The 27,012-nt window shown below is 32.3% G+C and overlaps 1 protein-coding gene across 37 annotated transcripts in view; it reads right to left on the bottom strand.

Moving 5' to 3' along the window:
• trol (terribly reduced optic lobes) overlaps nucleotides 1–27,012 on the bottom strand; it is a 344,072-nt gene that overhangs the window by 35,746 nt on the left and 281,314 nt on the right. For all 37 annotated transcript variants that reach the window (XR_012456002.1, XR_012456000.1, XR_012456008.1 and 34 more), the window contains 25 exons: nucleotides 24,038–24,178; nucleotides 20,893–21,021; nucleotides 20,674–20,790; nucleotides 19,530–19,723; nucleotides 18,841–19,053; nucleotides 18,625–18,750; nucleotides 16,372–16,536; nucleotides 15,417–15,592; nucleotides 14,286–14,430; nucleotides 12,714–12,862; nucleotides 11,984–12,129; nucleotides 11,277–11,347; nucleotides 11,044–11,184; nucleotides 10,810–10,935; nucleotides 9,163–9,306; nucleotides 8,009–8,214; nucleotides 7,597–7,822; nucleotides 7,062–7,226; nucleotides 6,768–6,958; nucleotides 6,553–6,685; nucleotides 5,210–5,368; nucleotides 3,620–3,712; nucleotides 3,352–3,525; nucleotides 2,201–2,351; nucleotides 981–1,114 (listed from right to left, as the gene is read on the bottom strand). Coding sequence is in view for 1 of the 37 variants with exons in the window: in XM_074120575.1 (XP_073976676.1) it covers nucleotides 981–1,114; nucleotides 2,201–2,351; nucleotides 3,352–3,525; nucleotides 3,620–3,712; nucleotides 5,210–5,368; nucleotides 6,553–6,685; nucleotides 6,768–6,958; nucleotides 7,062–7,226; nucleotides 7,597–7,822; nucleotides 8,009–8,214; nucleotides 9,163–9,306; nucleotides 10,810–10,935; nucleotides 11,044–11,184; nucleotides 11,277–11,347; nucleotides 11,984–12,129; nucleotides 12,714–12,862; nucleotides 14,286–14,430; nucleotides 15,417–15,592; nucleotides 16,372–16,536; nucleotides 18,625–18,750; nucleotides 18,841–19,053; nucleotides 19,530–19,723; nucleotides 20,674–20,790; nucleotides 20,893–21,021; nucleotides 24,038–24,178 (3,815 nt within the window). In the remaining 36 variants the exon portion in view is untranslated. The remainder of the gene's footprint in view (nucleotides 1–980; nucleotides 1,115–2,200; nucleotides 2,352–3,351; nucleotides 3,526–3,619; nucleotides 3,713–5,209; nucleotides 5,369–6,552; nucleotides 6,686–6,767; nucleotides 6,959–7,061; nucleotides 7,227–7,596; nucleotides 7,823–8,008; nucleotides 8,215–9,162; nucleotides 9,307–10,809; nucleotides 10,936–11,043; nucleotides 11,185–11,276; nucleotides 11,348–11,983; nucleotides 12,130–12,713; nucleotides 12,863–14,285; nucleotides 14,431–15,416; nucleotides 15,593–16,371; nucleotides 16,537–18,624; nucleotides 18,751–18,840; nucleotides 19,054–19,529; nucleotides 19,724–20,673; nucleotides 20,791–20,892; nucleotides 21,022–24,037; nucleotides 24,179–27,012) is intronic.

Here is a 27,012-nt window from a genome sequence, read left to right as displayed (position 1 = left end):
AAGAATTTAGTTTTCCTGTTGCTTCCTAGCTAAGGAAAACAGTTACTTTTTTTGAGCTTGGGAGCCAACTAACTCCCCTAGCTACATCTAGTTGGTACCGTTACCTGAATTTTCTGAGAAGTTGAAAATTCGGTGCCCGGGAACCCCTCCCCGGGAAAACACCTGGCTAATATTTTCTGCGCCAAGACCGAAGATTAACAATTGTCGGTTGAAAATAAAGTCTTTTATTAATGAATTGTGAGCACATTTGAATTTATATTTACAAACGTTTGAAACAGCATCAATCTTTTTATTTTCTTCATTAAACAGTCATTTTAATAAATGTCATACGAAACATAATTAAATCAAACAATTATTTTGGTCTGAACTTGAAAATAAATAAAGTATTTATAAGTATAAAGTATTTTCTAAATACTTTTAGTTTTAGATTTCCAATTTATAAAATGAGTTTGATTATTTTTGGAAATTAAGAGTATTATACACTTTTTGAAGTAAAAATCTTGGACGCCATAAATATTTGGATCTTGTGAAAAGAAGTTCCTTCAGGAATTTCAAGAATAGGCACAATTAGTCTCTTTTGCCCGCAATGCCAGGAGAATGTTCCAATCTAATTGAAGGAAAAGAACAACAAATTAAAAATAAAACAGAAAACTTAATCATTTCAGATTCGGTAGTACTCAATTATCGTTTGGTTCGAATGAATGGCCAGACCGCGCAGAAGACCGTAACTTCTCATTCTTGTCTTTAGCTTGATACAGATTTAAAATTTTCTGGAAGATTGGAACAATAAGACTATTGTCAAGCATATTCGGGAAATACGGAAGTAAATAGGTTGTCCAAATTAGGTGTCAAGATCCCTTTTATAAGTTCCGAAACCTAGTGTGGAAGAATATCATGGCTTCAGGGATTGATTACTTAGCGATTCAAGGCAACATTTACAAATATATATATAAATATATATAATGTCAACTAAAACTTACACCGAATACTGAGTCTGCAGTACATTGATATCTGATTGTTTCACCCAGTGAAAAGATTCTCTCCTGAGGATCTTCCGGTACAATGGTTATAATTATTGTAACATTCCTAGGAGGAGAAGGGGTTGAAGTATCCACTGTAAAAAAAATAAATAAAAATCATGTTTAAATCATTAAAAAGGCTTTGATACATACAATATAATTTGTTACATTGATTAATAATTGATTGACGTAATTATTATATCATTTTTGAAAAACTCTACATTTTTTACTCTAAGTGTGACCTACATTTTATTTAAAAAATTATTATGATGTATTAAGTATTATGAATGATTACATGCGCGGGATTTTTACTGGGGATTTCCCACTTATAAAGCCACATTCTTGATCATTAGACCAACACCCGTCCATCCTTGGCAAGATATTCTTACCGTAATCATACGGGGTACATTAAAATGATGTGTTGGTTGCTTTTATTTGATGATAAAACAAAGTTATCCTGATTCACCCACAACTATTCATTACACTACATTTTTTTAAATCTTCAATTATTATTATTATTATTTTATTTATTTATTTTTTATTTGAGGCGCGTCAACATCTAAGGTTATTGGCGCCCGGAGCTTTTTTCAGTGCACTGCCGGCCTCCGGACAGTGTTCTCTCGTTACAGACAACTCTGTCCATCACCGGACAGTGAGCTGTAAGAAGCTCCTAGGAAGATAAAATCTAAGGGTCAGCTGCTGGATTCGAACCCGGGACCTCCGCGTGGGAGTCCAGTACGCTAACCGCATAGCTAATCCCTACCCTACTTTAATTATTATTATTATTATTATTATTTTTGTTCTTTGCTGCACAAATAACATTTTGCGCAAAAGCTTTATCATTTACCCTGCTTTCGAGATCGTAATTGTGGTATTCTAGTTTAAAACTTGCTCTTACCAATTCTTGTCTTTTGCAGTAACAGAAAAGACCTGTTTCAAAGGACTAATCTTCAATAATACGTCTGCTCTATCTGTTCCAAAATTTATCTTGGGGCTATCTTTATGAGGTGGGTAAAGTAATCGCCTATTAGTAATAATTGCGAGCTTAATACCCTCCTAACTAATTAATTATGTTACCAGGATGAAAGCACATTCTTTGCTGTTAATATTTTTTTGATTGTATATTGAAAATGATTAAAATTTTAATTAATAGTGTAAATTAAATACATTTTTAGCCCTACCTTCTCTATCACATCTTTCGCCATACCATCCATATTTGCAAATGCATACCACCTGGTAATTGGCGTTCATCGAACATGATTGTTCGTTGCCACTGCATGGGCATACTTGGCAACGATTATTGTAATCCCTGTAGTACCCATCTGCACAATGCTGCACAAACAAATTGTTCAACGTTAAACTTAAGGTTAATTTAACTACGAGGTAACAACCTAATTAAACGGCTATTTTGGAAAATGGTTGTTTCATTATTTTCTTCATTCATTAATTTACAAATATTTTCGTTAGAGAGATGCAGCTTTTAAATAATAAAAACCTTTTCTCACTCACAATCTCGTAAAATACCCGGTTATCCCTACCCTACTCCTTCATAGAATAATTTGGCTAAAGTCAACCTTTCAGTTTTTTTTTTAAATTTGTTTTTTGAGCCAACAATGCGTAGTGCGGTGTTTTAGAGTAGATCTACCCATTCGAACCATCTTGAGGCCTTGTTTAATGTAGTTCTGCAAGAAATAGAGATATTTTTTTTCTTCACTGTCTTCACTAATACTTCTAAAAACTGAAATATTATTCGGGCAGCTAAACTCGTATGGTCATACTTATTATATTTTGAGTAGACAAGATCGTTGGAGCCCTCACTTCCGTTGGTATTCCTTCCTATTAGGCTTCAAGGTGCCCTATTTTTACGAAAAAAACAACATTGCGTTTCTAATGGTACAAAAGCTATCCAAAATTTGCAACATTTCTTTCTTTGCTCATGAAATGAAATTTATAATTATCTGTGGGGAGTATTTTTAGGTACCCATGTTATTCGTTAAGTATAAACATTATTCATAAATATATTTAACATTTCTTCCAAAGATTTAAACAATTTTATTTTGAGGTGCCAAAAGGAAAAGTTATGAAGCCAAGATCATTTGAATTAAAAAGACTCGAATTTCGTATTCTAATCTTAGAAGGCCTACTTACAAACTATTTACGTGTTTTGTTCTAATGCTATTACAAAAATGAAAATCCTTTAAAGTAAGAAATTTTAATTAAGTTTTGTGTTTTTTAGTAATTATTATTCGATGAGTAATCTTCTACTATTATATATTAGTTCTGAAAAAAAAAACCGAAATTTACTAAAACGAATAATAATAATGTTAATTACTTGGCAAGAGGTTCCTTTGTATCCTTGGGGACATCTGCAAATTTCTACGTCTAAGGCTGGCCTATCTGTTCTACTTGGGCCCGATGTATCAAGTGTTACATCACTAATAAAAGTAGCATTTGTCCAAGGCGTTATGGTGGCACGTACCAAGATTGCTTCTACATTGGATAATACCTTCGAATTTTTAAACCACAAAAAATATTAGAATTTTTTTTATATAAATCATTAATAACACTCTGCTTTATAAAGACACGAATTTGATACTGACCTGTAACATTTCTTCACGTGTTGCTTGTGGATAATGAGTTCCAGGTAGTATATGAACCCATTGTTCTCCATCTAACAGTTTCACCGTTCTTTCCTGCGTGCAAAGAGTTGATGAATCATTCATGTATATAATAAGATTTGTGGCGGAGTTGATGTAGCGGTAATAATGCTTAGATAGGAAGTCCAATGTTTGAGACCCACGTATGATTAAACTTATATTTATTTATATTAGTGGGCAAAATTATAAATAAAGTTGTGTTTTTTTCTTACGACAAAAAGGGATAAATAAAATCCATTTTCCAAACGTAATACTCAGTTAAAAAAAAAAAAAAATCTACTATGGAAAAATATTTCTAATTATTTATTCTATGAACCATAATTGTTTGGATTTCGTTTACGATGCTCAGACTAAATAGAACTCTGCACAGCTGGCAAGTTGAGCCAATAGATCACCATCAGGTTTTCCTCCTTCGCCCAGGGTATCAAGAGATGTTCTAGGAAGTCATGAATAACTCTACCTTGGTGCCTCTTCTCTTCATAAAAGATATTCTGAAGAACTTGCCCCCAAAATTAAAAAAACTAGGGAGGTTTTATTTATTTCTCTCCAATGGGTGGAGGCACAATAATTAAAAAGCAACTTCGTTATCATCTGTTTATTAGTTGAATTTTAATGTTTCTCGGATGATATTTATCTTGTTTTCCTATTTCTAGGGAAGATTTTTGTATTTTATTTACACTTTAAACACTTTGATTTTTAGAAATTTAACTACTGTTATATTATTTTTTAGAGTTTAAGTAAGTTACATCGTTTCTCAACTATCTTTATCTTGCGATTATCTTGGTATTTAATATTTTAATAATAGCTCCACATTATAAGTAACATTAACTTTCTTAAATTTAAATAACACTGGTCAAAAGTGAAACTGAAAAGAGAGCTTCCTAAAAAAGTTGAAAATAAAAATAATGTTCAAAAAAAATACATATGAGGTGAGAGGCGCTAAAGTACATCCAACAAAAATTAAAGCCGAGCTTTAATAGACTTCGTAATGAGACAATTTACTATAGGTGACCGCAGAATCTCAAAAAGGCTTGATAATTGGGAATAAAAGTAATTAATAAAAACCAAGACAATAAAAAATTTGGTTAAAATGTAATCATTTCTTCTGCAAAGAAACTTAGTCTTGTAAGCGATGAACGAAACGAAATCGTCGAATCATAGGACTCTGGTCGTGGTCTTAAAAAAACGTATTTCTAATTTGAAAGAAATGAACTTCTAAAATACTATTTATTAAAAACTTCAGTTCTTTAGGGAAATGTCACTTACAGTTACTCAAATCAAATCAAATTTACTTACTGTAAATAGAACGTACAAAAAATAGGAAAAATAAATTGTTTATCCAAGGGAAGGGACTTTAGCGGAACTTTTAAATCGTAATGGAATTTCATGGTGAATTTTAAATCAGTGAAAATTAAACAAGACAAAATTGAAACTGCTGTCAAATCAACAATAAATATTATCTCCTAATGGGAATTTCGAAGACTTTCAATTGGTTCTTTCTTACAAGCGAATAACGGGAATGAAGAAACTTACCTGTTTTCTATTATTCAAATCCAACGGTTCTGTAAAATACATTCCCAAAGTCTTGCCATTTCCTTTTATAACCACATCGTAATCAGTAATTGTATTCGCTGGGCTAGCTGGAGCTATAATGTTCTGGGTATAGGTAAGTGTACCTCCATATGACAGTGTCTGAAAAGAATATTTTTTAAAAAAAGTATGTAGGTATTTAATTTAAACTTGTAAAAAGTTTTAATTCATTTCACTGCTTCGAAGTTTCAATCTTCTGCAGTCTAAATTGGTCCAGTTGCTTAGCTAGATTATGATTGATAATCAACATGATAGGGATTCATTTAATTGATATAATAGGCAAGTATGAGTGATTATTGTAACATAAAACATCAAATATTTGTAGAAAGATTGCTGAATCATTCATGCTAGTCGAGCAAATACTTCGAAATGATTTCAACAAGTTTGTTATTAACAATCGTATAGCCCAGGGGTCGGCAACCCGCGGCTCGCGAGCCGCATGCGGCTCTTTTATCCAAATTGTGTGGCTCTTCAGCCTGCCCTAAATACTCGTACATTGTATATTTTAATTTTATTGAAAAGAATGAAAATTCCATTTATTAAAGGTATTTTTTCAAAAATAATTTTAAATGTGATAGGTTTGAAATTGAATAGAATTATACAATATCAAAATAAAGTACTTGATTTATATTGTAAGACTGCCGCCTTTTCATTCGTTAAGTTATTATTTACTTTGCAACTTGTAAAAATAACATATAAAACATTTAAATGTTATTGAATATCATAAAATACTAATTTGTGAATACAAATGATCTACAGAGTTTGTTTACACTATCATCCTTGCGGCTCTTGGTAAGATTTATTAAAATTATTTAAGGAGAAATGGCTCTCTACTTAAAATAGGTTGCCGACCCCTGGTATAGCCGAATAACAGATTAAACCATAATGAGTAAAAAATACGAATTGTATGAATAAAAAAATAAGAATATGGTTCGCTAGGAATTGTTGATCCTATACTTTTAGCTATATCTGTTGTAAGAGGTCAATTGTTTTGCGATAATGGTTCAGTTTGTTAGTTCAATTTGTAATTTTTGGCATTATGTAATGAATTTCAGGTTTTGTATTTTGGATAGCGTACAATTAAGATGTTTATGTCAAACTTAATAGGCTAAATATGCAAATAAAGCTAAAGATTAATTATAATGAATTTAATTTATATTTTTAAAATAATAATACTTGGCGTTTTGTGACTATTATAGTCGATACATCGTAAATAAAAAAGTAATTAAATAAAGGTGCTTAAAATAAATTTAAGGTTTTAAGTTATTTAAATGGCCTTAGAGTACCTTATCCCCGGTAATTCTAGATGGCAAGGACCAATATAGTCTTCGTCCCATGTGATGTCGTACTGGTTTAAAACCAATTTCATTCATGGCAAAATTAAGTTCAAAACCTCCACCAATTGATTCTGTTCGATTGCTTTAAATTAAAAATGAAAAACCACAATTAAAAACTTGATTATTCCTTAAAGCACAGTCCGCAGTAAAAACTAAATGCTTACATGTCTGTAAGTGAATATCCATGATTATGATCTAATATGGGAAGCGGAAGTGGGTTGTAATAATAATTAGATGATGCGCATTCTGTTGTAGCACCAAAACAATAACAGTCATGGCATCCTTTTACATTTTCATTAGTCAAATAGAATGTACCTGGTCTACACTGATCACATCTTCTGCCTTCTACATTTGTCTGTAAAAAATAATTCATTATTAAGAAATATAAGTATATATTTTCTATTATCAAACAAAATATACATAAAACTGGGTAAAAGAAGAAATAATTCTTGAATTACCTTACACTGGCATTCTTCGTAACTACAATCAGTACTCCAGTCTGTTGAACCTCTTCGGTCACAATCACAACGTTCTGGACCGACTGGTTCACAGCCTTCAGTAGTCACTTTATATCCAGGTTGACAATCTTCACATCTTGGTCCAATTCTGTTCCCTCTACAATTCTGTGTTTAAAATAATACAAATTTAAATACAGAAAATAAAAACTTTTTAAAAACATATTATGCTGGATGTTTCAAATTTCAGAAATAGTGTTTTTGTAAAAAAAAAAACGCTGGCTAACATAACGTTACACTGATCATATGTAACCTTTACCTACAAAAAAAAAAAAAAAAAGGTCAGGAGGTTTCTAAAAAGCTTGGTGTTAGATTTCAAGTTTCAACTGATTATAATAGATCGTTATTATTATAATATTGAAAGTAAAATTTGATCTCCTACGAATCATTACTCGAATTATACTTGTATGTTGCAGCAAAGCATTGTATTAAAGTAGAGTTTTCTTAAAAACTAATAATTTGCCACTGAAGCCCTTACGAAGCAGTCGCCAGAGTCTGGATCGCATTGTGAAGAGAAGCCACCGCAATCGCACAGATCACAAGTTCCTAGGTAGGCACCATCATCTTGTCTTGTGTAACCAGGAGCACAATCTTCACACGAAGTTCCAATGTAACCAGCCGGACAGTAGCATTCCTCTACTTCTAAGGCCCGCTCTTGACCAGTATTGCGATCGGATGCGCTATCCAATGTAACTGACTCAAGTCTGTAAAAAATAAAAAGTTACTCCTTTATTTTTATAGCAAAGAGACGTATTTATTGATAATTTTCAAATTTCTGTAATTTTCAACTTGTAACAAAATTATTCAGCACTTTTTGTTTTTCTAATGATTCTACCATAATAACATAATTAATAGAAAATAAATAATTTTAAAAAATATGCTGAACTTACGAAGCGGACTGGGTATGTGTGGTATATGTGGCTTTGATGTGTATAGCGGAAAGGTCTGCTAAAGCCATGAGGAAATGTGCACGATCTGACTGCGCTCCGTCGGTACTTCGTTTCCAATATTGTTCCAATAATGGAACACTTACTGTTACTTCTTGATTTGGTAAAACCGTAGTATTAGAATAATGAGTTAAATGAATGCGATTTGCCTAAAATAAAGATGGATCAATGTTTATTATATTTACAATTTAGAGCAAATTATTTAGTATTAAGTATTTGGAGTAATTATTAAGTTAGGTTAACTTAAATCATTAAGTTTTTTATCTTATTTGGACAATTCTGTGCACGTTTCGAACAATAAGCTCTTAATATGTACAAATTTTACTTAGAGATGGTGTATTAACTATCGTTAATTAACAATAATCTATATTCAAAAAAAAAAATCCATGTGCTATGCAACAGTCGCAACTTCAACATCGCCTTTAGGGTTTATACCAAACTCAGTGCTCAACGCTCAGATGCAAGAAATAGACGTCCGGCATAGCAGCATAACTTCTGAGAACTTTTGATTTTCCTAAAATTAAGACTTCATGGTATGTTGCGAGACACTTCACTCCAATAGATGTGGTACCGACACAATGGCGTTCCAGCATAATAAGGATTGCAGGTCACTGAGTGGTTTTTAAATTAAGCCGACAATGACTAGTCTAGGAGTTGAGGCCCACTTCTTGACCTTCTATCGATTCTCGATCCGCTTGATTTTATCTTACGTCATTTATTTTATATTTTCTGCATTGTTAAATAAATATTGTTGCTGCTACCAATCAAATTTGCAACAGTAATGAATAATACGTGTTTATGACGACTATTTGATTCTCAGTTCAAAACAAGATTTAGACATAGATGTGTGTGTTTTTCATTCAAATAAGACCATCTTATAAGATTATAATCTGTTTTACTAAAAATATGACTTCCCCAACACGTACCCCAAAGTTTTTTTTACCTTTTTTATAGATCAGCCTGTATTTTAAATATAAATTCATAGGAGCTATTTTTTAGTAAGACTGAAAAGTACTTTTCAATTCATTAAATAATCAGTGAAAATGAAAGTTCCTAATAAAATTATTTTATTTTCTATTAATTAAAAGTTTTCTTACACTGTAAATTTCTACGTCAGGGGCATTATTTCTTGAGCTTTGGCCGCCTGGTATTGGCACATAACGAAGTTTGTATTGAAGTGTACCACCGTACGAGGTAATCTTATCACCGAGAAAACGATCAGGTAATGACCAATAATAAACCTGCAAATAAAAAAAAAAAATGTATTAATAATTTTCTTTTATTTTAACCAAAATAATTTTACGATAATTTAAGTAAACTACTCGTATAAGTGTACTTTCATCAAAGACCAATCGAACTGAATGGTTCAAAATGAATGTACTAAATACTCGTAGAGCGATTTCTCAGTATTGATTGACTAGTTATTCGTAAAGGTTTCCAAGAAAATGGTATCTCTAATCAGTGCCATCGTTTCCCACCTAGGTATATACTGTATTGGGTGCGTTCCACTTGGCGACCACAACGACCAAAACATACTTTCAGGCGTTCCACTTGGCGACCGCGGTCGTTGTGGTCGTGGCGAAAACGTCACTAATGACGTCATTATTTTCGCCCACACAACGACCACAACACCCCACCTTAAAAGCTGGGTCGAAGTGGGCTTTCAGAGTTGGCGCAATTTTTAAAACAAAATATGGCGACCGAAAAAATTATCTCATGTAAATGAAAGTATTATTTCATGTAAATAATAGAATGTGTTTCTCGAAAGTCGACAAAAAATAAATAAATAAATAATTACTTATCCCTTTACATACTAAATCACTGAATAACACAAAATCATTTACCTGAAATAACTTTTAAATTCTTCATTTGAATAAAGATCAATTACTCTGATAGCTAATAATACGTGGCCTAAGTTTTCGCTTTTTATCATTGCGATTTTGTAAAATTGCATTCCACTCTTCATCGGAACTAGATAAAGAACTTTCTAAAGCATTATTAATAAATATCCAACTGTTGCCACAAAAGACACTTTAATTTTATTTAAACGTAAATTTTATAAATACTCCAAAATGCAATATAAAAAATTGAATTATATATATTCTTTTAATATAAGTCAACTTTACCAATAATTAATAAAGTTTATTATAACTGCTTATAAATGGGGTTTAAATTAATCAATAACCTCTTCAAGCTTCTAACTTATTTTCGAAGCCGCCATATGTAATGTTTACATGAACGGTTAAAACGCCCACAGTCCGTTCCACTTGGGTTTTCGATCGCAACGCCCACAAGCAAGTGGAACGGCCAAAATCGCGGTCGTGGTCGTGGTCGTTGTGGTCGCCAAGTGGAACGCACCCATTGTGAATTAAATATGTTTCTCGGATTCCAAGCCTGTTGAAATGTTGCCAAAATATTCGGTAAAAACAAAGTCTTGTGAATATTTCTTACCGGACAAAAGATAGGGTAGATTTTTTATTTTGAAATATTGGTGATTTGCTTTTTCACTGCTTCTGCGTATTTTTTGTTTTGAAAAAGCGGATTAAATGGAAATCATTAAGATAATTTTGAATTTTCTAATTGAGTTTAGCATATACAAACTTTTGAAGCAAAATAATTTAAAAAGTTGTACTGATTGATGATTTTATCATTTTCATGCATTATGTTTAACTTATAAAAAATATTTTTTTGTATAAATCCAATAATATTTGTTTCTTTGATTCAATCGTAAATTTTTGCAATACCTGCGGATCAAATCCAATATAAGTTAATGTCCTTTCCACAGAGTCAACATAAGGAATAAACGTTTCATTAGAGTCCTTTGAAATTATTTTGAAGTTTTGAACGTCACTGTAGAATGCTGATTTTATCTAAAAAGTGGAAAAGAATTTTGTAAAACGTTCACAGATGAAAGATATCTCAATCTTAATCACCAGCACTAAAGATTTGATATACACTTGAATTATAACACAACTTACCTGTTCTCTATATAAATGCGAACTTGCGCACTGATCAGTTATTCCCATACAAAAACAATGTATACATCCTTCAGCATTTTTATGTAATAAACTAAAAGAATTGTTTTTGCATTTGTCACAATGTTGTCCCTCCGTGTTAGCCTATAGATTATACAAGGAATTAAACGTAAATTAAAAAAATTGTATTGCTCTTATTGTATCAAGGTACATTTGTTGAAAGATAGATAATTTACCTTGCATTCACAATAGCCACTACTGTCTGGATAAGGGCTCGCTGAACCGGCTGAGTTACATTCCTCTAGGTCTGAAAAGAAAATTGATGAAATGATTGCTTAACTAATCTTGATAATGCATGGAATTATTTAGTGATAATAATAATAAAGAGAAGGGATTAGCTTAGATAGTAACGCGGTGAACCAGTAAGCCAGCCGGTGGTCCTAGTTCAAATCTGCCTAGTTGCCCTCAGATTTCCTTTACCTAGAGGCCTTTACAATTCACTTTCCATCGCAGTTCAGTGTTGCTCATTTTGATTTTTATTTAATATTTAAAAAAGAACCTCAAAAAAAAGTCTCAAAGGTATCTATATATGAATAGATTTTCGGGCAAATCCTTAAATGAAGTTTTATTCTTAATTGCAATGCTTTTCAAACTTAAGCTTTCAAATAAAAGCTTTTTTGTTCGAAGAAAATCATTGAAGCCATTTTGGAAATGTTATACTAAACATTAGACTGACTTCAACAAAAAATTGTAACCTAAACGACAGTAGTACAAAAACAAAAATGGAACCAAGTTTAAACTTTATACGATGTTTTATTTTTAGAATATTCTATTCCATATAATTCACCCATCACACTACCCACATTCTAGAGCAATTCTCCCCTCTCACCTGAAGAAAATTATGCAACATATACGTGTAGTTATTTATGTGAATAAAACCAACCTATTATTTTACAATAACTTCCGGGTTGTAATGGATTTCCGCTATAACCATCTTCACATTCTTCACATCTGCGACCTTTGTATCCTGTCGGACAATCGTCACAGACAATATCCATCCTTGAATCTAGGTGGCATGTAAGACTAACTCTGAAAGAAACAAATTTTGATTAGACAGTTATAACAAGGATATTTTTGTTTTTTTAAAAGTGCACTTTTTTTGGAAATAAAAATTTAGATAAAGTGAAGAGATATTTTGATTGGTCGATAATGGGATGATTGAAAACGAGAAAAGATATGTAAACAATTTTCTATAGACAACTTTCGCATTCTCAAATTCACGTTAACAGCTTTACTCCAGGTTTGCTGTCTATAATTACAGCAGCTGCACTTTACTCACAGTTATTCTATCTATAGGTACTTGTTGCAGCCTCATTAGCACGACTACAGTCACATTGAATTCTATTCAACATAGAAGAAACATAAGCTATAGTTATTATAGAAGCTATCTAAAAAACCATAGGTTTAGTTTTTGCCGAGGCAAATTAATACACATGTGAAGTTTGTGAGATTAAAAGCTCCGGAAGTTCTTGTGAGCAGAGTAACACAAATTGGTAAGCGGCTACACTGCCTTAGACAACTATCTTTCTTCATTATTTAGACTTTTTAATGTATTTTTTATTAAGAGAACATTATAAGTAATAGTATGATTTAAAAAAAAAGAAGATATTTACTGATTTGATGGAGGATATGTGAGCGGACATGGACATAGCTCGCATGATCTTCTCCTCGGATCGTAATATGTACCGGAGACACAAGGCTGAGCCTTTGTACATCTGCCAAGCCAACTGCCACTTCCTCTGTGGTATCCTTGATCACATTGCTAAACAGAAGCAACTCATATTATATATATACACAACCCGTACACAACTGTCCTACCGGACAGATTTAATAAGTATATATATACAGGGTGAACCAGTAAGTATTGTCAATAGGCCTACTGCGTGTCGTACATCTAAAGTGGAGTTCAATGACGTATTGGCCAACTTCATATTTGCCAGCACCTAGGTCTGAAAATGATCACATAAGAGCCTAAAGAGTTTTCTTAAAAATTTCGATTACTTTTATTTTCCTAGGTTCCGGTGGAAGATTAAGGCAGTTTAGAGAATAATTTATGCTTCAAAATGGAGTCAATTTTTAGGAAATTTATCTGTCTTTCTAACCATGTCATCAGAATCGAATTCGCACTAAAACTTTCTGAGTTTAGATTCTGACATTTTTATTTGAAAAAAGTAATGATTTTAGAAAAAAACTTTAAAGTGACGTCACTCAAAAACAGAGGAAAATATTAAGTTGGCCAATACGTCATTGAACTCCACTTTAGATGTACTACACGCAGTAGACCTATGGACAATACTTACTGGTTCACCCTGTATATATAGAATTAACAAATAAATAAGTATGAACATGAGTTTACTTATATTATTTTCCTAACTCGACAAAAATTGTCAGATTTTGTTCAGAAAATAAAAAAAAACTACCAAAAAGTATTAAAACCTATGAATACCCGATATGATGATGTTTAGTCGCAAGGTATCACCGCGGGAAGAGGAAACGGCGAAGTTAAGTGAAAGAACCTCCCCTAGCAATTGTACGAGGGCAAATCTGGTGAATAGATCTTTACACAGTACGGTAGGTTCAGAAAGCATACGATGGAGATGATTAACCTACAGTTCCAATGCAGATATGTTTAGAGGAGCAGGAATAGAAAATAGCCAATGACATCGTGTTTACATGCGTTGAAATCGCTATATTGCAATATGAAACTTTAGCATTTTGAGGCTAGAGGAGATCATACCGCAAAAAAAACAACTAGTGGGGTGAAGCTCTTTCTGGTCCTCTGAACCTCGTAAAGAGGGGAAGCTTCATTTACTAGAAGAGTGTATTAGCAGTTAGTACAGCTCCTATAGGCCTTAGGAAACTGATCCACTGGGTTAGAGTCCAATCTAATGTGATGGGGATTACGGTTGAGAAGAATGGGGAAAAGGCAAGAGTTGAAAAATCCTAAGTATTTTTAATTTTCTTTGTAAATGTTAATGTTATTAAACTGCACGCCACAGTAAAGGTTGATCAGATTGTTTTTAAGGGATTAATATGGATTCTGGTGAGAGTCGTTCGGTCCGATTAATCTATGTTGAAGTAGTAGTTAGATTGTTTAAATAAAAATAATTAAACAGTATGGTATTTGATGGTAATTTTACTTTTCTCTTTTTTGTTCGCTTGAATTTTAAGTTAATTTCACAAACCTCACAAGACAATCCAGTATAACCTTCAGGACATGTGCAATGTTCTACAAGTGCTGCTTTCTCAGTATCTACGGCAACTCCAGCTGACTCCACAGTAATGTCGTGAATGTTTACAAAGTGTCCAGGGCCCCAAAAGTATTGCACTCTAAAAGAACACACACAAAAAAAAGTTGTTATTTAATAAAGTGCCATCTCAAAAGAATATACAAATATTGAATTTCCACAGTGCTAACGAGATTTGTGAGTTGCTGAACTCCTTGACTTCTTTTTCCAAGGTTTTCTCGTGAACCGAATCTTTAAAGATTAAATCTTTTCTCGCAGATTTCACTAAACTTACTGCATTAACCATTCATATAAAAGCCTACAACAGCTGTTTGAAATTTCATTAAAACTCTGTTCCCTTATATTAGAAGGCTTTCCAGGGAGGGTTTCTTAGGAATTTCCTTAGAAATATTGAACATTGATTTTAAAGAGAGTTTATCGCTTAGATCCAAACAACTGTTTCTTTACACTGACCTATGTTAGTGCCAACGTATATTTCGCAGAAATTTGAACTTGGAAGAGAAAAAAAAGTTAGCACCCGGGAAATTATGTTTAGAAAAATAGTGCTACTGTTCACAGCAGAGTTTTGGCCTCAGAAAGATACTAAATACTAAATGCACATATAGTGTGAAGATAAGAGAATATTTTAAGTATATATCAAATGAAATAGCAAAAGGAAGGAGGAAAAGTGGAGAGGGGAAAATATGATGCACTTGGGTCGATGTTTGGCTGTTTGCAGAAGAGACCTCATTGTGTCATCTGCTGTTAGCAACTAAGATAAATATTAAACTTAAACTTTTCTCGATTTTTCCATACAAAAACATGCACACATAGAGAGACCAACTTATAAATACCACTTTTTCGGACTCAGGAGATCTAAAACGGATATTTCCAATAAAAATTCAAAATAGAAAACATGGACGATTACAATAACTTCTCTCACTAGTGGAACAGAGTGTCCTATTTCGTAAGTAACTAAACTGTTAAAGTATAGAAAAATACTGGCAAATGTATTAATTTTTTTTATTAAATTTTCATGACGGTTTCTTTTTTTCCCCAAAATAAAATAAATATTGAACAGCTACTTACTTAATTAAAATATTTTCAACATCTTCTAATACCATCATAATCTCTTCCCTGGTAGCTCGTTGTCCAGTCTGAGGCGACGTCCATTCTCCGCTTTCAATTATATGAGCTGCTATGTTCAACACTCCATTGCTACCAATTTGCGTGGCGCTGTTATAAACTATAGTTCTATTGTTGCCCTGAAAATTTTTGTAAACTATTACTAACTTGGTATGTTTAAATTGAAATCGCAGAATGATAGTATATTTGGAGGATCAGGAATGTTTTTATTTATTTTTTCTATTATGGAGCGTTATCGGCAATGGTAGTTTCTCGGCGCCGGTACTATGTCCTCCCCTAATCGAAAGAAACAAACTACCTAATCAGTAACTGTGCTTGATTTAGGAGAGATGGTAAAATTTGCATCTATAAAGAAAAGTAGAGTTCTTCAGGAATTCGAACTTAAAACATGTCCTTAATTCTGTTCTCTTGAATTTTTCTTACTTATTTATAGTAAAATAATTTATTGCATAAAATGGTAAATAAACAGTTATTTGAGAAGAAATTCTGAATTAACACCATGTTAATATATGCTAAATTAAAACACACTGTATTAACTTTTCCTTTTTTTTACTTTTATTCAGAATTGTTTACCGGTCCTAGTTTCTTACTTCATGGAGAAAAAAAGTGGCATTTAAGTAAGCGCTAATACATTTCCAATTAATTCCAATTAATTAATGGTTTTTCAAAGAACTGTAGAAGAGGTAAAACTTCAACTAAACATTTCGTAAAGTATCCGCCTAGGGATATTGAGAAGTCAAGATAAATTGTAGGATCCCGTTTAAAAAATAACACACTTGACACGAGAGTAAGTTTCAGTATTTGCAGTACAGCTTTATAATCGTAGATTTTCTTCAAAAATGTTTTATTTTCAATAAAAAAATTTATTATAGGCAAACTATGAATTTAAAATACTTACGATTATTATTATATCTGGACAATCGGTAACTTGATTACTTGGAGTTTCAACAGCCACTTTATATCTTATATAACCACCATAAGATTTCAGTTGATTATGATGATAGAAATCAGGGAATATAAAATATGAACAAGTGTCCCTCTGATCCTGATAAGGTAAGCGCACCTACATAATTGAAAAAATTATTGAATTACCAATAAAATAAAGAATAAAAATAAATAAATAATCTTTCTATATTTTATATTAATGAAATAATATTTATATTTCTCAATAATTTGGTGTTGTTGCTATAAATGGGGAGTGATGGGTTGAATTGTCATGATGGAGTAACGAGTTTTCACATGATATGCAATTTTCATATTTTACTGGCAGAAAAGTATTGGTGAAGATATTAGAATATAACAAGTTATTATTTTTTGGAACCTCTCTTGATTTTCTTAACTATTTATTCTCACATTATGAAATTCACACTAAATTTTATTCGCCTATTAATTTTTAATTATTTAATTTTTGGAGCTTTTATCTAGTAATATACGTATATTTATTTATCAATTCAATTTTGAAAAATTTTAACTCTAATTTATATGTAAATCATATATTTTTGTTTCTTCCTGTTCATTATTGAAATTTGTTACTCTCTCTTGTCGTAAATCTTTCCGGTTATATTGAGGCCTAGGATTAACTCTGCTGTCAGTGGGCTGTATCACTCTGCTAGTTTATTGCACAGAAGCCTGCCAATGTACTTGACAATCAATTTCCAAAAAGTTTCTATTTTGAAAAAGAAATCCTCGAATGCTCGTCTTGGCGGTGAATAGCAGGACCAAGGAATTGGATTAAATGTAAGGAAGGTGTAGCAATCATTGCGCAAATGTCGTTTAAGGAGTGGGGTATTTTGCTGCTGCAAGTGGTAAGCGGTTTGGGGGTCACTCTCTTTCATGATGCTTCCCAAAACAAATAAATGTATTTACAATAAACAGCTGTTCTTGGCATTCTAGTGTACTCTCAAGTTATAGTATATTAATTATGCTCGGCTTCGTGGAGTTCCGGGTCAAGCAAGACAGTATGCTGGTGTTCCCTCTGTGGCAGATGCAGCACAGAACGAAACATTAGCACTCGTGTTTGGCCAATGTCCTGTAAGTAGTATGCCTAAAAATTACTCGAAGGCACCACACGTGTAACACAAAACAATTAAAGCTGACGGAAGAGATCAGTTTGATGGCTCCGATTTTTTTTTTTTAATTTAAGTTAGGTAAATAAAATATTTAATAATAGTTTCAGCTTTCAGTTTCAGTTTTTATATATTTTTCTATTTCTGCTTTTATATTTGTAAATTAGGGCGTATTTACCAGATCAGCTATTTTGTTTTGGCTCTGTTCTGTGGTAATTAAGATTAGTAACCAAATGTTTTGAATTGATGTAATAGCAAACTCCTGGCAGACAGCTAATAGCCACTGCTATATTGCTTTAATTATTTATGTGTTTAAATATTGAAAAAAAAAAAAAATTAAATAAAGTGTTTATTATTATTTTTCTTAATAAATTGCTATTTAATCATGGCCTATTCGCTATAACTTGCGTTAATATTGATTATTTGTATACCTAATGGACCCTTACACAACTGTCGTACTAGACACAAGCTTAATTACTTATTATAAATTTCCACCATAGAATTACAAAAAATAAAATTAAGCTGCGGGCGAATGAAACCAATGAAATCCCAAAATTTAGTACTAAACTTGTGTTGAAATTATAAATTAAACCTGTTTTAAAACATTTTTTCTAATTACTGACAACTATTTTCCTTTAGATCATCCTTTTGCTGTTTTACTACTATTTTTAAGACCCATCTATTTCAATAAAAAAGTACTTTTACTGATCAATGGATTCTGAAGCCTGTGAACATAAAACTGTAAAGTATAAATCTTTAAAAGGCATACAATTTTATGAGAACTGGAAAAATCGCCTATATATAGAGTTTTGAAGACTAGCTAGATTTTTAGAGATTTGCTCCAAGTTGTTACTTAATGTTTCTTAGTTTTCTCCATGGCTAAGAGCACTCATGAAATTTTATCTCTATCATTTGAAAATTTGTTCACGAAAAGTGATTTTAATTCCTCAAACTGTGGGCCCACTTCCCTTTAAAAGTTTCACTCTGTCTTAATAACTAAATGACCTACCTCGCTTCAATGTTGTGGAAAAATAATTGTCAGCAATTAGAGAAATCACGCCAAATTAATTAAATTCAATACTTACGTTGAATACATGGTCAGAAATTCTGTTTGCATACTGTGAGAGACGCGGCGTGTCCGATGAAACGACATACCTGTTACCAGCTCTTGCTACGTTTGTTAATTTTATATTATGTATAGGTGATGGCAGCTATAAAAAAAAGAAGAAGAATTTAACAACCAAAAAACTAAATTATGAATGTTATTTAGTATTCAAGAAAGTATAAGCATATTTACTAACCTGTTGTTTGTAGAAATTAGCACTTGAGCATTGAGTAGATACTCCAAAACAAAAACATCTAATACAATCTTGTGGATTTTTTGCTAATTCATTGAAAGTACCTGCTTGACATATATCTCCTCGAGGAATTACAATTACCTGAGTATTTGGTTGGACTAGTATCATATTTAATGAATTTTGACATTCACAAGTATAGTCTCCCTGATCAAATATCTGAAAAATACAATAAATAAATAAAAATAAATTATGATTTTAGCAAATGACGAATGCAAATGATCTCATCAAGGCAGTACATTGTTTTTGTCTTTCACTCTAGCTGGAAAGTATGACTGGTATGTATAAGATAGATCTACTAGAAATTTGTTATTTATTTTGGATGCAACTTCAAAATACTTAGGACATTTAAGGAAACAAGGAGATTGATGGGCTGGCCGTAGGGGCTTCTTACTTACCGTAGACGGAGTGGATTTCTACTCCGAATAGAAAATGATCTAGATCGATCGAAACCCAGAGTAATAATTGTTTTTTGAGATAAAAGAAAGTAGCAACACACTGTTCAATCATTCCCTACCGATTCACAGGTACAGCTAAAGGTGTCACATTTAGATCGGAGGGATTGGACTTCTTAATTCTCTCACCCTCTTACTCGCTCACTCAGACCCTCACTTCTGTTTTGTTGAATTGCTCACCTGAATATTTTTACACACCAATATGCCGACTCCATTTGAACTAGTTGTAGTACATGTATCTGGCAAGTGTCCCCAGTTTCTTCTGAACACTACAGTAGGAACTGGTACACCGCTACATTCGCATTCTATCCTTAAATCAGCTCCTTCAGGTAATTTCATTAATGGTGGAGGCGGTCTAATTGCAGCCACTGGAACTGAAAAGTAAAAACAATATTTACTCGAAGAATTTAATTTTAATTTTTCTAATAGATGGACAATTTTTCTAATGGCTTTAGATGGACAGACCACTGTGTCAGTCTATTGTAGACTACACCATTAATCCGTAGGAAGTTTATAAGAGTTTTTCTTTAGAGTATTGCAAGCCCATAATTTTTTTTTTAATTGGAAATGAATGAAATTAATTGCAAATGTTTAGATAAATAGGACTTGAGAATGCGGTAGTGCACAGTAAATTTGCATATTGCTAAGTTAACATATTTTATTTCTGATATAATTAAGGATGTTGGCTGTGTGAGGAATATTTTAGAAAGAGAAGGATCGACCAGCGTTTCCACGGAAACGTTTTTAAAGACAAAGCAACGAAGTTATTCTTCAACACGAGTATTTCAGGCCGCAAAAGATTTGAGGCGAGCCTCGTCAAAGCAAAAGCACGCTATTCTCAGAGAGTTTTGTAGCTTAATAGGAATGCTGCAGACGTTAAACCTAGAAAAAAAACATTTCCTGTAGTTGCAACAGACTCTTGCACCTTTCCTGCGATAGAGCTATGAATGTAAGCCTGTGCACAGTGACCTGAGAACCTCTCTTGTAAGCCTTTTTACCTTATCGTGATCTTCTGCAGAAGATATTAAGGTCATATTCGCTTACTTTCCAGTCGATACTGAAACTCCTCAAGAGAAATAGACTTGGAAGCGGGTATTAGATTACATAATTATTTCTATTGCTTAGAGGCGTAGTTCTTGTAGGCAGGATTGTGAATTGAAAAATATTGAAATTGAATTGGAAGTGTAAGGGTATACCCCCTTTTACTGGTGAACATAAAGCCATACTCGACCAAAGTTATTTTCTAAAAACATTAGCGACTGACGAAAAACATTTTTTAAAACTGAATTTAAAAAAAAGTACAAATATTTTTTACGATACTCACAACAACCAATTTCATCAGAACCATCTTGACAGTCCCTTGATTTATCACAATGAAATGATTTAGGAATACACTGAGTGCCACTAAGACATCTGAATTCTGTACCATTGCAAGGACCATCTATATAGATATATTGTATTAATAAATTTGTAGTTAGTACATACTCACTTAGGAAAAATATCACTTTCTGGCAATATTTTTGTTGAAGAAACTATTACTTACTCGGAGGTAAATTACAATCCTTTTCATCTGATCCATCGCGACAGTCATCATCCCCATCGCAAAGCCAAGACATTCGAATACACATCTTATTGTCACAACGGAATTCATTGGGTTCACATTTCATGTAACCTATTTAAGAAAGAGATGCATTAATATTTGGGAGTTTAATAAAGAAACTAATTTCAAACTAATTGGTAACGAACAATTAGAAGGCGAAAAATAGTGTGGAAATGAAAATGGAAATATTAATAAATCTTCATTCATTCCTCGAATCTGAACTGAAATGAACAGAGTAATGCTGCACGAGAATCGAGACAAATCTCGGTCTCGTCTCGGTTTTTCAAATATTTATTTTTAGCTACAAAATTATAAAATTGTGTTTTTTATTAATAAATAATCATTACGGGTACTGAATTAATTATTAAAAGATACGATTTTATTATCTAAGTTCAATAATACTACAGCTACTTGACTTCGAATTACATAACTTTTTTATATCATAAATTTCACTATCATTAATCTAATACTTTAAACTTTGATATTATTTGAATTATATTTTAGAATGCGGGAAGTTTGTTTGTTTTTTTATTTTTTGTTTTATTTCACGAATCGACTTGTCTTAGCTGGCAGATATGTTATTTAGGTCTTTCATTTGGCGAGTTTTTAACATCTTTTTGAAATCATTTAAAGATATATATATAACAATAATCGTAATATATGATGCATTGAAGTGTATTTGTTTTCTTTTACACACATTTTTTTTCTCTTTATATCAATATCAATATATAAAAAAAATAATTATTAGAAAATAATAGCAATTTTTGAAAATATTATTAATACCAAACCATTTTTTTATTCATTTTATTGCCTCAGATATTGGGTTCATTTTTTTTTTCATTTTTAATACTTAAAAAAAAAAAAATCAAAAAACCGAGATATCTCGACGAGACCGAGACCGAGACGAGATTTGAGCGGCCGAGACCGAGACCGAGACGAGATTTGAGCGGACGAGACCGAGATCGAGACGAGACACTTGTCATATGAGACCGAGGCGAGACTTTATGCAAATCTCGCCTCGTCTCGGTCTCGTGCAGCACTAGAACAGAGCATTTTTTTTTTTTTTTCTATGGACAATATGAAGAATTTTGGTTGATAAAGTGTAGGGGACAGAATTATAGTTTTTCAGAATTATAATTATTATACACATAGAATTATATATGGGAATAGGATAATGTAGGTAAACAGTAAAAGAATGCAGTGTCACTTAAATTCTGGGAGCATTGTTCGCGCCGTCGGCAGAATGGTGGGGCCTGGAGAGTGTTGTGTGTGTGTGTGTGTGTGTGTGTGTGTGTGTCTATGTGTGTGTGGGCTCTGGCGTGAAAAGAAAAACAGGAGAGTGTAAAAGAAAGAGTGGCTGGTGCCGGATGCGAGACAAAAGGAACTACCGGAGACAGTTCAAGATTTTGACAAGGCATCCTAGAGCTGCGGGTGGTAGCAGTGGGTAAGCCCAATTTATCTGATTACCTTTGGGGTTACCACTCTCTGGGTCCCGGCAGACTGGGTGACGGGAGGTGAGGAGTGCCCCTGAGTTTCGTTAGATTAGGGTTTAAATACATTTATATTTTATATGTATTCAGTTTTGAGAGTATTTAGTTAATGGACTATATTATTATACATGGATTAGTAGTTAGGATAGCTAATATGGAATGGTTGTACTGGGCCATTAATTGCTTGGCAGTATTTCAGTATTTTTGTATGTAGTTCAATTAAAGTGTTCCAAATTCTCAACTGATGGTCTTTGATTGACACCCCTAAAGCCAGGGTAAGGAAATGATTACAAAAGAATTAATAGATATTTCGACAACAAATAAAACAAATCATATGGGGAAGCGGTGATCATCAGGCCTTCCTTTAGTTTGATCTCTTGAAATATCCGCAGTTGGTTTTCTAATACCAAGAGAATTAAATAAAAATAGAATTCCCAAAACTCAGTGAATCTAAAGATATTTTAAATTTTACTATTGCGAAAATTAAATACACAGAATAATAAAAAATTATCACTCATAATCGAATTTCTTCTTTGAATTCTTTATAGAAGTTGACATCTATAAAATGGTATGTATTAATATGTTTCCTTTTCCCAAAATGTATTTTTCTAATATTTAGGAAATAATAATTAAGCAAGATTACAGAAGAATAGATAAATAAATAAAGCAAAGTTATCTACCTTCAAATAATTCAATTGAGCAAATTAAAAAAGAAAAAAGTTTCATTGTTCTAATTTTGGGTTTGTGAAGTCTGGAGAAAAATAAGTTAAAACTATAGTAAATCAACTAGATAATCCGTTTCGTTATTTCCATCTTCAAAATAAGATTAAGAACAAACTCTAGGAAACAAAAGTAACTCAAATATTTTTAAAACTTATTTTTGGATAACTGAGGAAATTTATTTGACTTTGGATAGGGTATTTCAGGTAAATACCGGATATTAGAAAATCTTCGATTTTTGTTCTTTGAATTCCTGACAGAAGTTTTGAACATTGTAAATATGATTTGCATTTATATGCTTTCTTCCTTTTTCTTCGGTACTGTGTACTTGATTAAGTTGAATCTCTCAACGATGAACATTTCCCTCAATGATGAACATTTTTAGGGGTTTAGAATTAAATATCTACAGCGGACAATGTCTTCAAATATGTCAATTTTGCAGCAATTACTGTCATTGGATCTAAATAAAAAGCTTTCGAGAAAATCTGTTCTAGGTCTGCCTATCCTTTTGTATTACCCTTTCTAAATTTGAATAGCAGTTGTTTTAGCAGCGATTCATCTTTTTCGTCTAGAAGTGGCAAGATTACTGTAACATCATAAGATGCAGTCATGGTTTTAATTTAAATTTTATATATTAATTAAACTGATTATTTAAAGGTGGTCATGAAAATATTCTGCAGAGCCAGCCGATTAAAATAAAGTGTTTTTAAACGTCAGAGCGTTGGGTCCATCCGCGTACATTGACTTTAAAGTCCACAGAACTTCGTTAGTTCTGTCTTTTATTTAAAAGGTTTTTTACTTATTTTATTCTCCCCTTCTCATCATTCATAATAATACATACTCCATTATAATTTTTGTTTTAAATATTAATTACTTACCACATCTTATCTCGTCACTTCCATCCGTACAGTCAATGTGATTATCACAGACCTTATATGTTGGTATACACTGTTGGTTGTAGCATGCTGCTAGTGGACCGCATCCTTGATAGGGACCATGTACGTCAGGTGGTTCATCCACTGCATTATTAAAAAAATCAAATTAACAGTTAAAATTACATATATTAGAAATATAACTAAGTTAATAAATGTAATTTTTTATTCAAAATGTGATTCAAAGGAAACACAAAATAAACAAACATTGTGTGTTATGTGCTGTCAAACAAACAAAGCAGTTTAACTACAAAAACGAAAGAAAATAATTAAGCTTGAGTGCTACGGGCGAGTGTAGGTCAATACGGTGAGAATTTGAATTCTTGAAATGTTTCCGAGCTGTGTAAGTATCAGAATCCAGCTCTTGTTTTAACTCAGCGTTTCTCAACTGTTTGTTTGCTCTCCTTGCCAAGACGAGGAGGACAGTTGTACTAGATTTCACGCAATTTAATGTTCACCGAAATATTATGAAGTTCTTTCTAAGAAATAGAAAGTTTTCATTAATATAAGATGTGTGTGCTTTCGGCATAACTAAATAATGGAAAGTTAAATCATAACAGATGTTTTAATGTGTGTTTAGGATCAGAAAAGATTCGATGAGGAATTACGAGCTTCTTTGTAGTTTCAAAACTTTCACTGCTTTCCCACAAGGAGCATCTCCAGATGTCTGGAGTGGTTGGGAAAAAAAATGTATTTAATAAAGAAAAGTCCAATCATTTGCCTATTGATCCATTTGATGAGACGAATGCCTGAGAATGGTGCTGGACAATAACAGTTATTTCATCATATCAGCTTGCTGGTTTTCGGTAATTCTTCTTCAAACATTGAATCATCAGGTTCTGTAGGAAAATTGCACTTCCACTGTCCCATTGAGAAGATGAGCTCCAAAGAATGGCTACGTTTCTAATGCAGAGCTGAGAATCTGATGACTGTTTAAGAGAAAAGTTGCCAAAAGACCTAAGATGAATTGCAGTATTACTGATCAGGTCGCACACTTTACCACGGCAATGTTATGGCTTGATGGTGACATTACAATTAATATGTTTAGAATGTCGTGTGGGACAATAAAAAATTACGCTACTGAACTAAAATTAAATCTCACAAATTGATTCTTAGCCACTTATTTGATTGCTTCCGAATAGCGAGTCTTGAGGGACAAAATAACAGAACGAGAATATAATTAGAAAAGGCCAGCCAATGGAAATGTCAGCAATGAAGAAGACACTTAATACTTGATAGAATACTTACGAAAATGTATCAATGACTGCCAACTACAAAATTGGCATTTAGTCCTCGGATAGACGAGATATTGGTAGACCCAGATTAGGTTGGCTACGGATTTTGCCAGAAAAAGCGACTTAAAACCCTTAATGCTTTGTTCATGCACCAATAAAATAAAAACTAAATAGAGGATTATTCGTTGTTTTTGGATGATGATTCATTAATCCAAAAGCGACAAAGAATAATGACTGAAATTGGCATTATTATTTCTTCCTTCTAGACAGAGGATGCTTATACGTTCTCTCTGGCATACGGGTCTGAATCTAGGTCGTATCTGAGGCGAATGAACAACGGCTTTATGCGTCTGAAAGGTGGATTCTTCACTATATTTACGATAGAATCCGAATATCTTGCATACGAAGAACACTTATTGTGTGCCAGTTGTGAGTAGGTTTGCCATTTAGAAAATGAAAGAATTTTTTTTGAATCCTTCTAACTTGTGCTTGAATTATTTCAGTAACTTCATAGAAAAAGTTGAGAAACACTGGTCATATAATAAAAAGAGAAATATTACATTTCTGTTGTACCTTTTTTTCTGAATTTTCCAAATCTTACAACTACCAAATTAGGTCAGTGCATAGTTGTTTGGTTTTTGCGAGAGATTACATAACATTCCTTCCAAATACGAATTAGTACTTTCATTTAAATTCAATTTTAAACAAAGCGTACAAAATGAGAACAAAGAAATAATTAACAATATTATTTAACAAACAACTACATCGAAAGGTGGAAAATAACAGTTAGTGCTTTTCTAATCTTGTACTAAATAAAAAAAATGGATTAAAGCAAAATAAAGAAGGAGATGTGTGAAACATGGTGACAGTAAGCAAAGGAAAATTTTATTAAAAGTGGAAGTGTGCACTTTATTGCGTCTAGTGTATAATTTTTTTTGGGGGGTGGGTTAAAAAATGGACCGTTTCCATCGATCCTGTTTTAACTTTGAGAAGCTCTCATTCAAGTAAATAAATCCAATAAAAATAAATAAATAGGATAGTAAAAATATAATCTACTACCCGGAATGCAATCAAGATCAGCCAAATTCTTGCCAAAACAAAATATCAAGTTTTATCTTTGGTTAAAAAAAAAAAGAATAAAAAATGTTCATTATTTTAATGATTTTATATTATGAAAAATTCGCAAATGAAGAAATAAATCGATAAATAGACTTTTTCTTATTCAGTTTATTTTACATCAAAAAGATGGTGCACCTCTACACTTGCATGCCCTTTTGGTGAAGTTTATTTTGTTTCAAATATTTTTTATTTTGTTTTTGTTTTGGTTTGGTTGTTGCTTTAACAAACTCACCGTGTTTTTTAGGAAGTTCGTCGGGGCAGGAAAGTATTTAAAATTCGTTGTGTGGGAATCGTATCGTACACAGTGAACAAAAGAAAACAACAAAGAAATTATATGTTAGATAAATATTTAAGATAATCACAATCATAGTAAATACAAGCAATTATTACTTATATTTTTGGTTTTGTTTAACTATTAAACCTTTCAAGACCAAGAGAGATTGAATAGTTATGATTGAAAGTGAACTGGTTAATAACATTTTATCCTATTTAAATAATTAAAATTTTAAAGTTCCTTTTTTGAAAAGGCTTAAATAAATTTTAGCCAATTACATTAAAAACCTAGCT

The sequence above is a fragment of the Rhodnius prolixus genome, unplaced genomic scaffold, assembly GCF_049639745.1.
Source record: "Rhodnius prolixus isolate KJV_2025 unplaced genomic scaffold, Rpr scaffold_2, whole genome shotgun sequence".
NCBI lineage: Eukaryota > Metazoa > Arthropoda > Insecta > Hemiptera > Reduviidae > Rhodnius > Rhodnius prolixus.
Note: the sequence above shows the minus strand (reverse complement) of the source record. Positions and strands in the feature narration are given on the sequence as shown.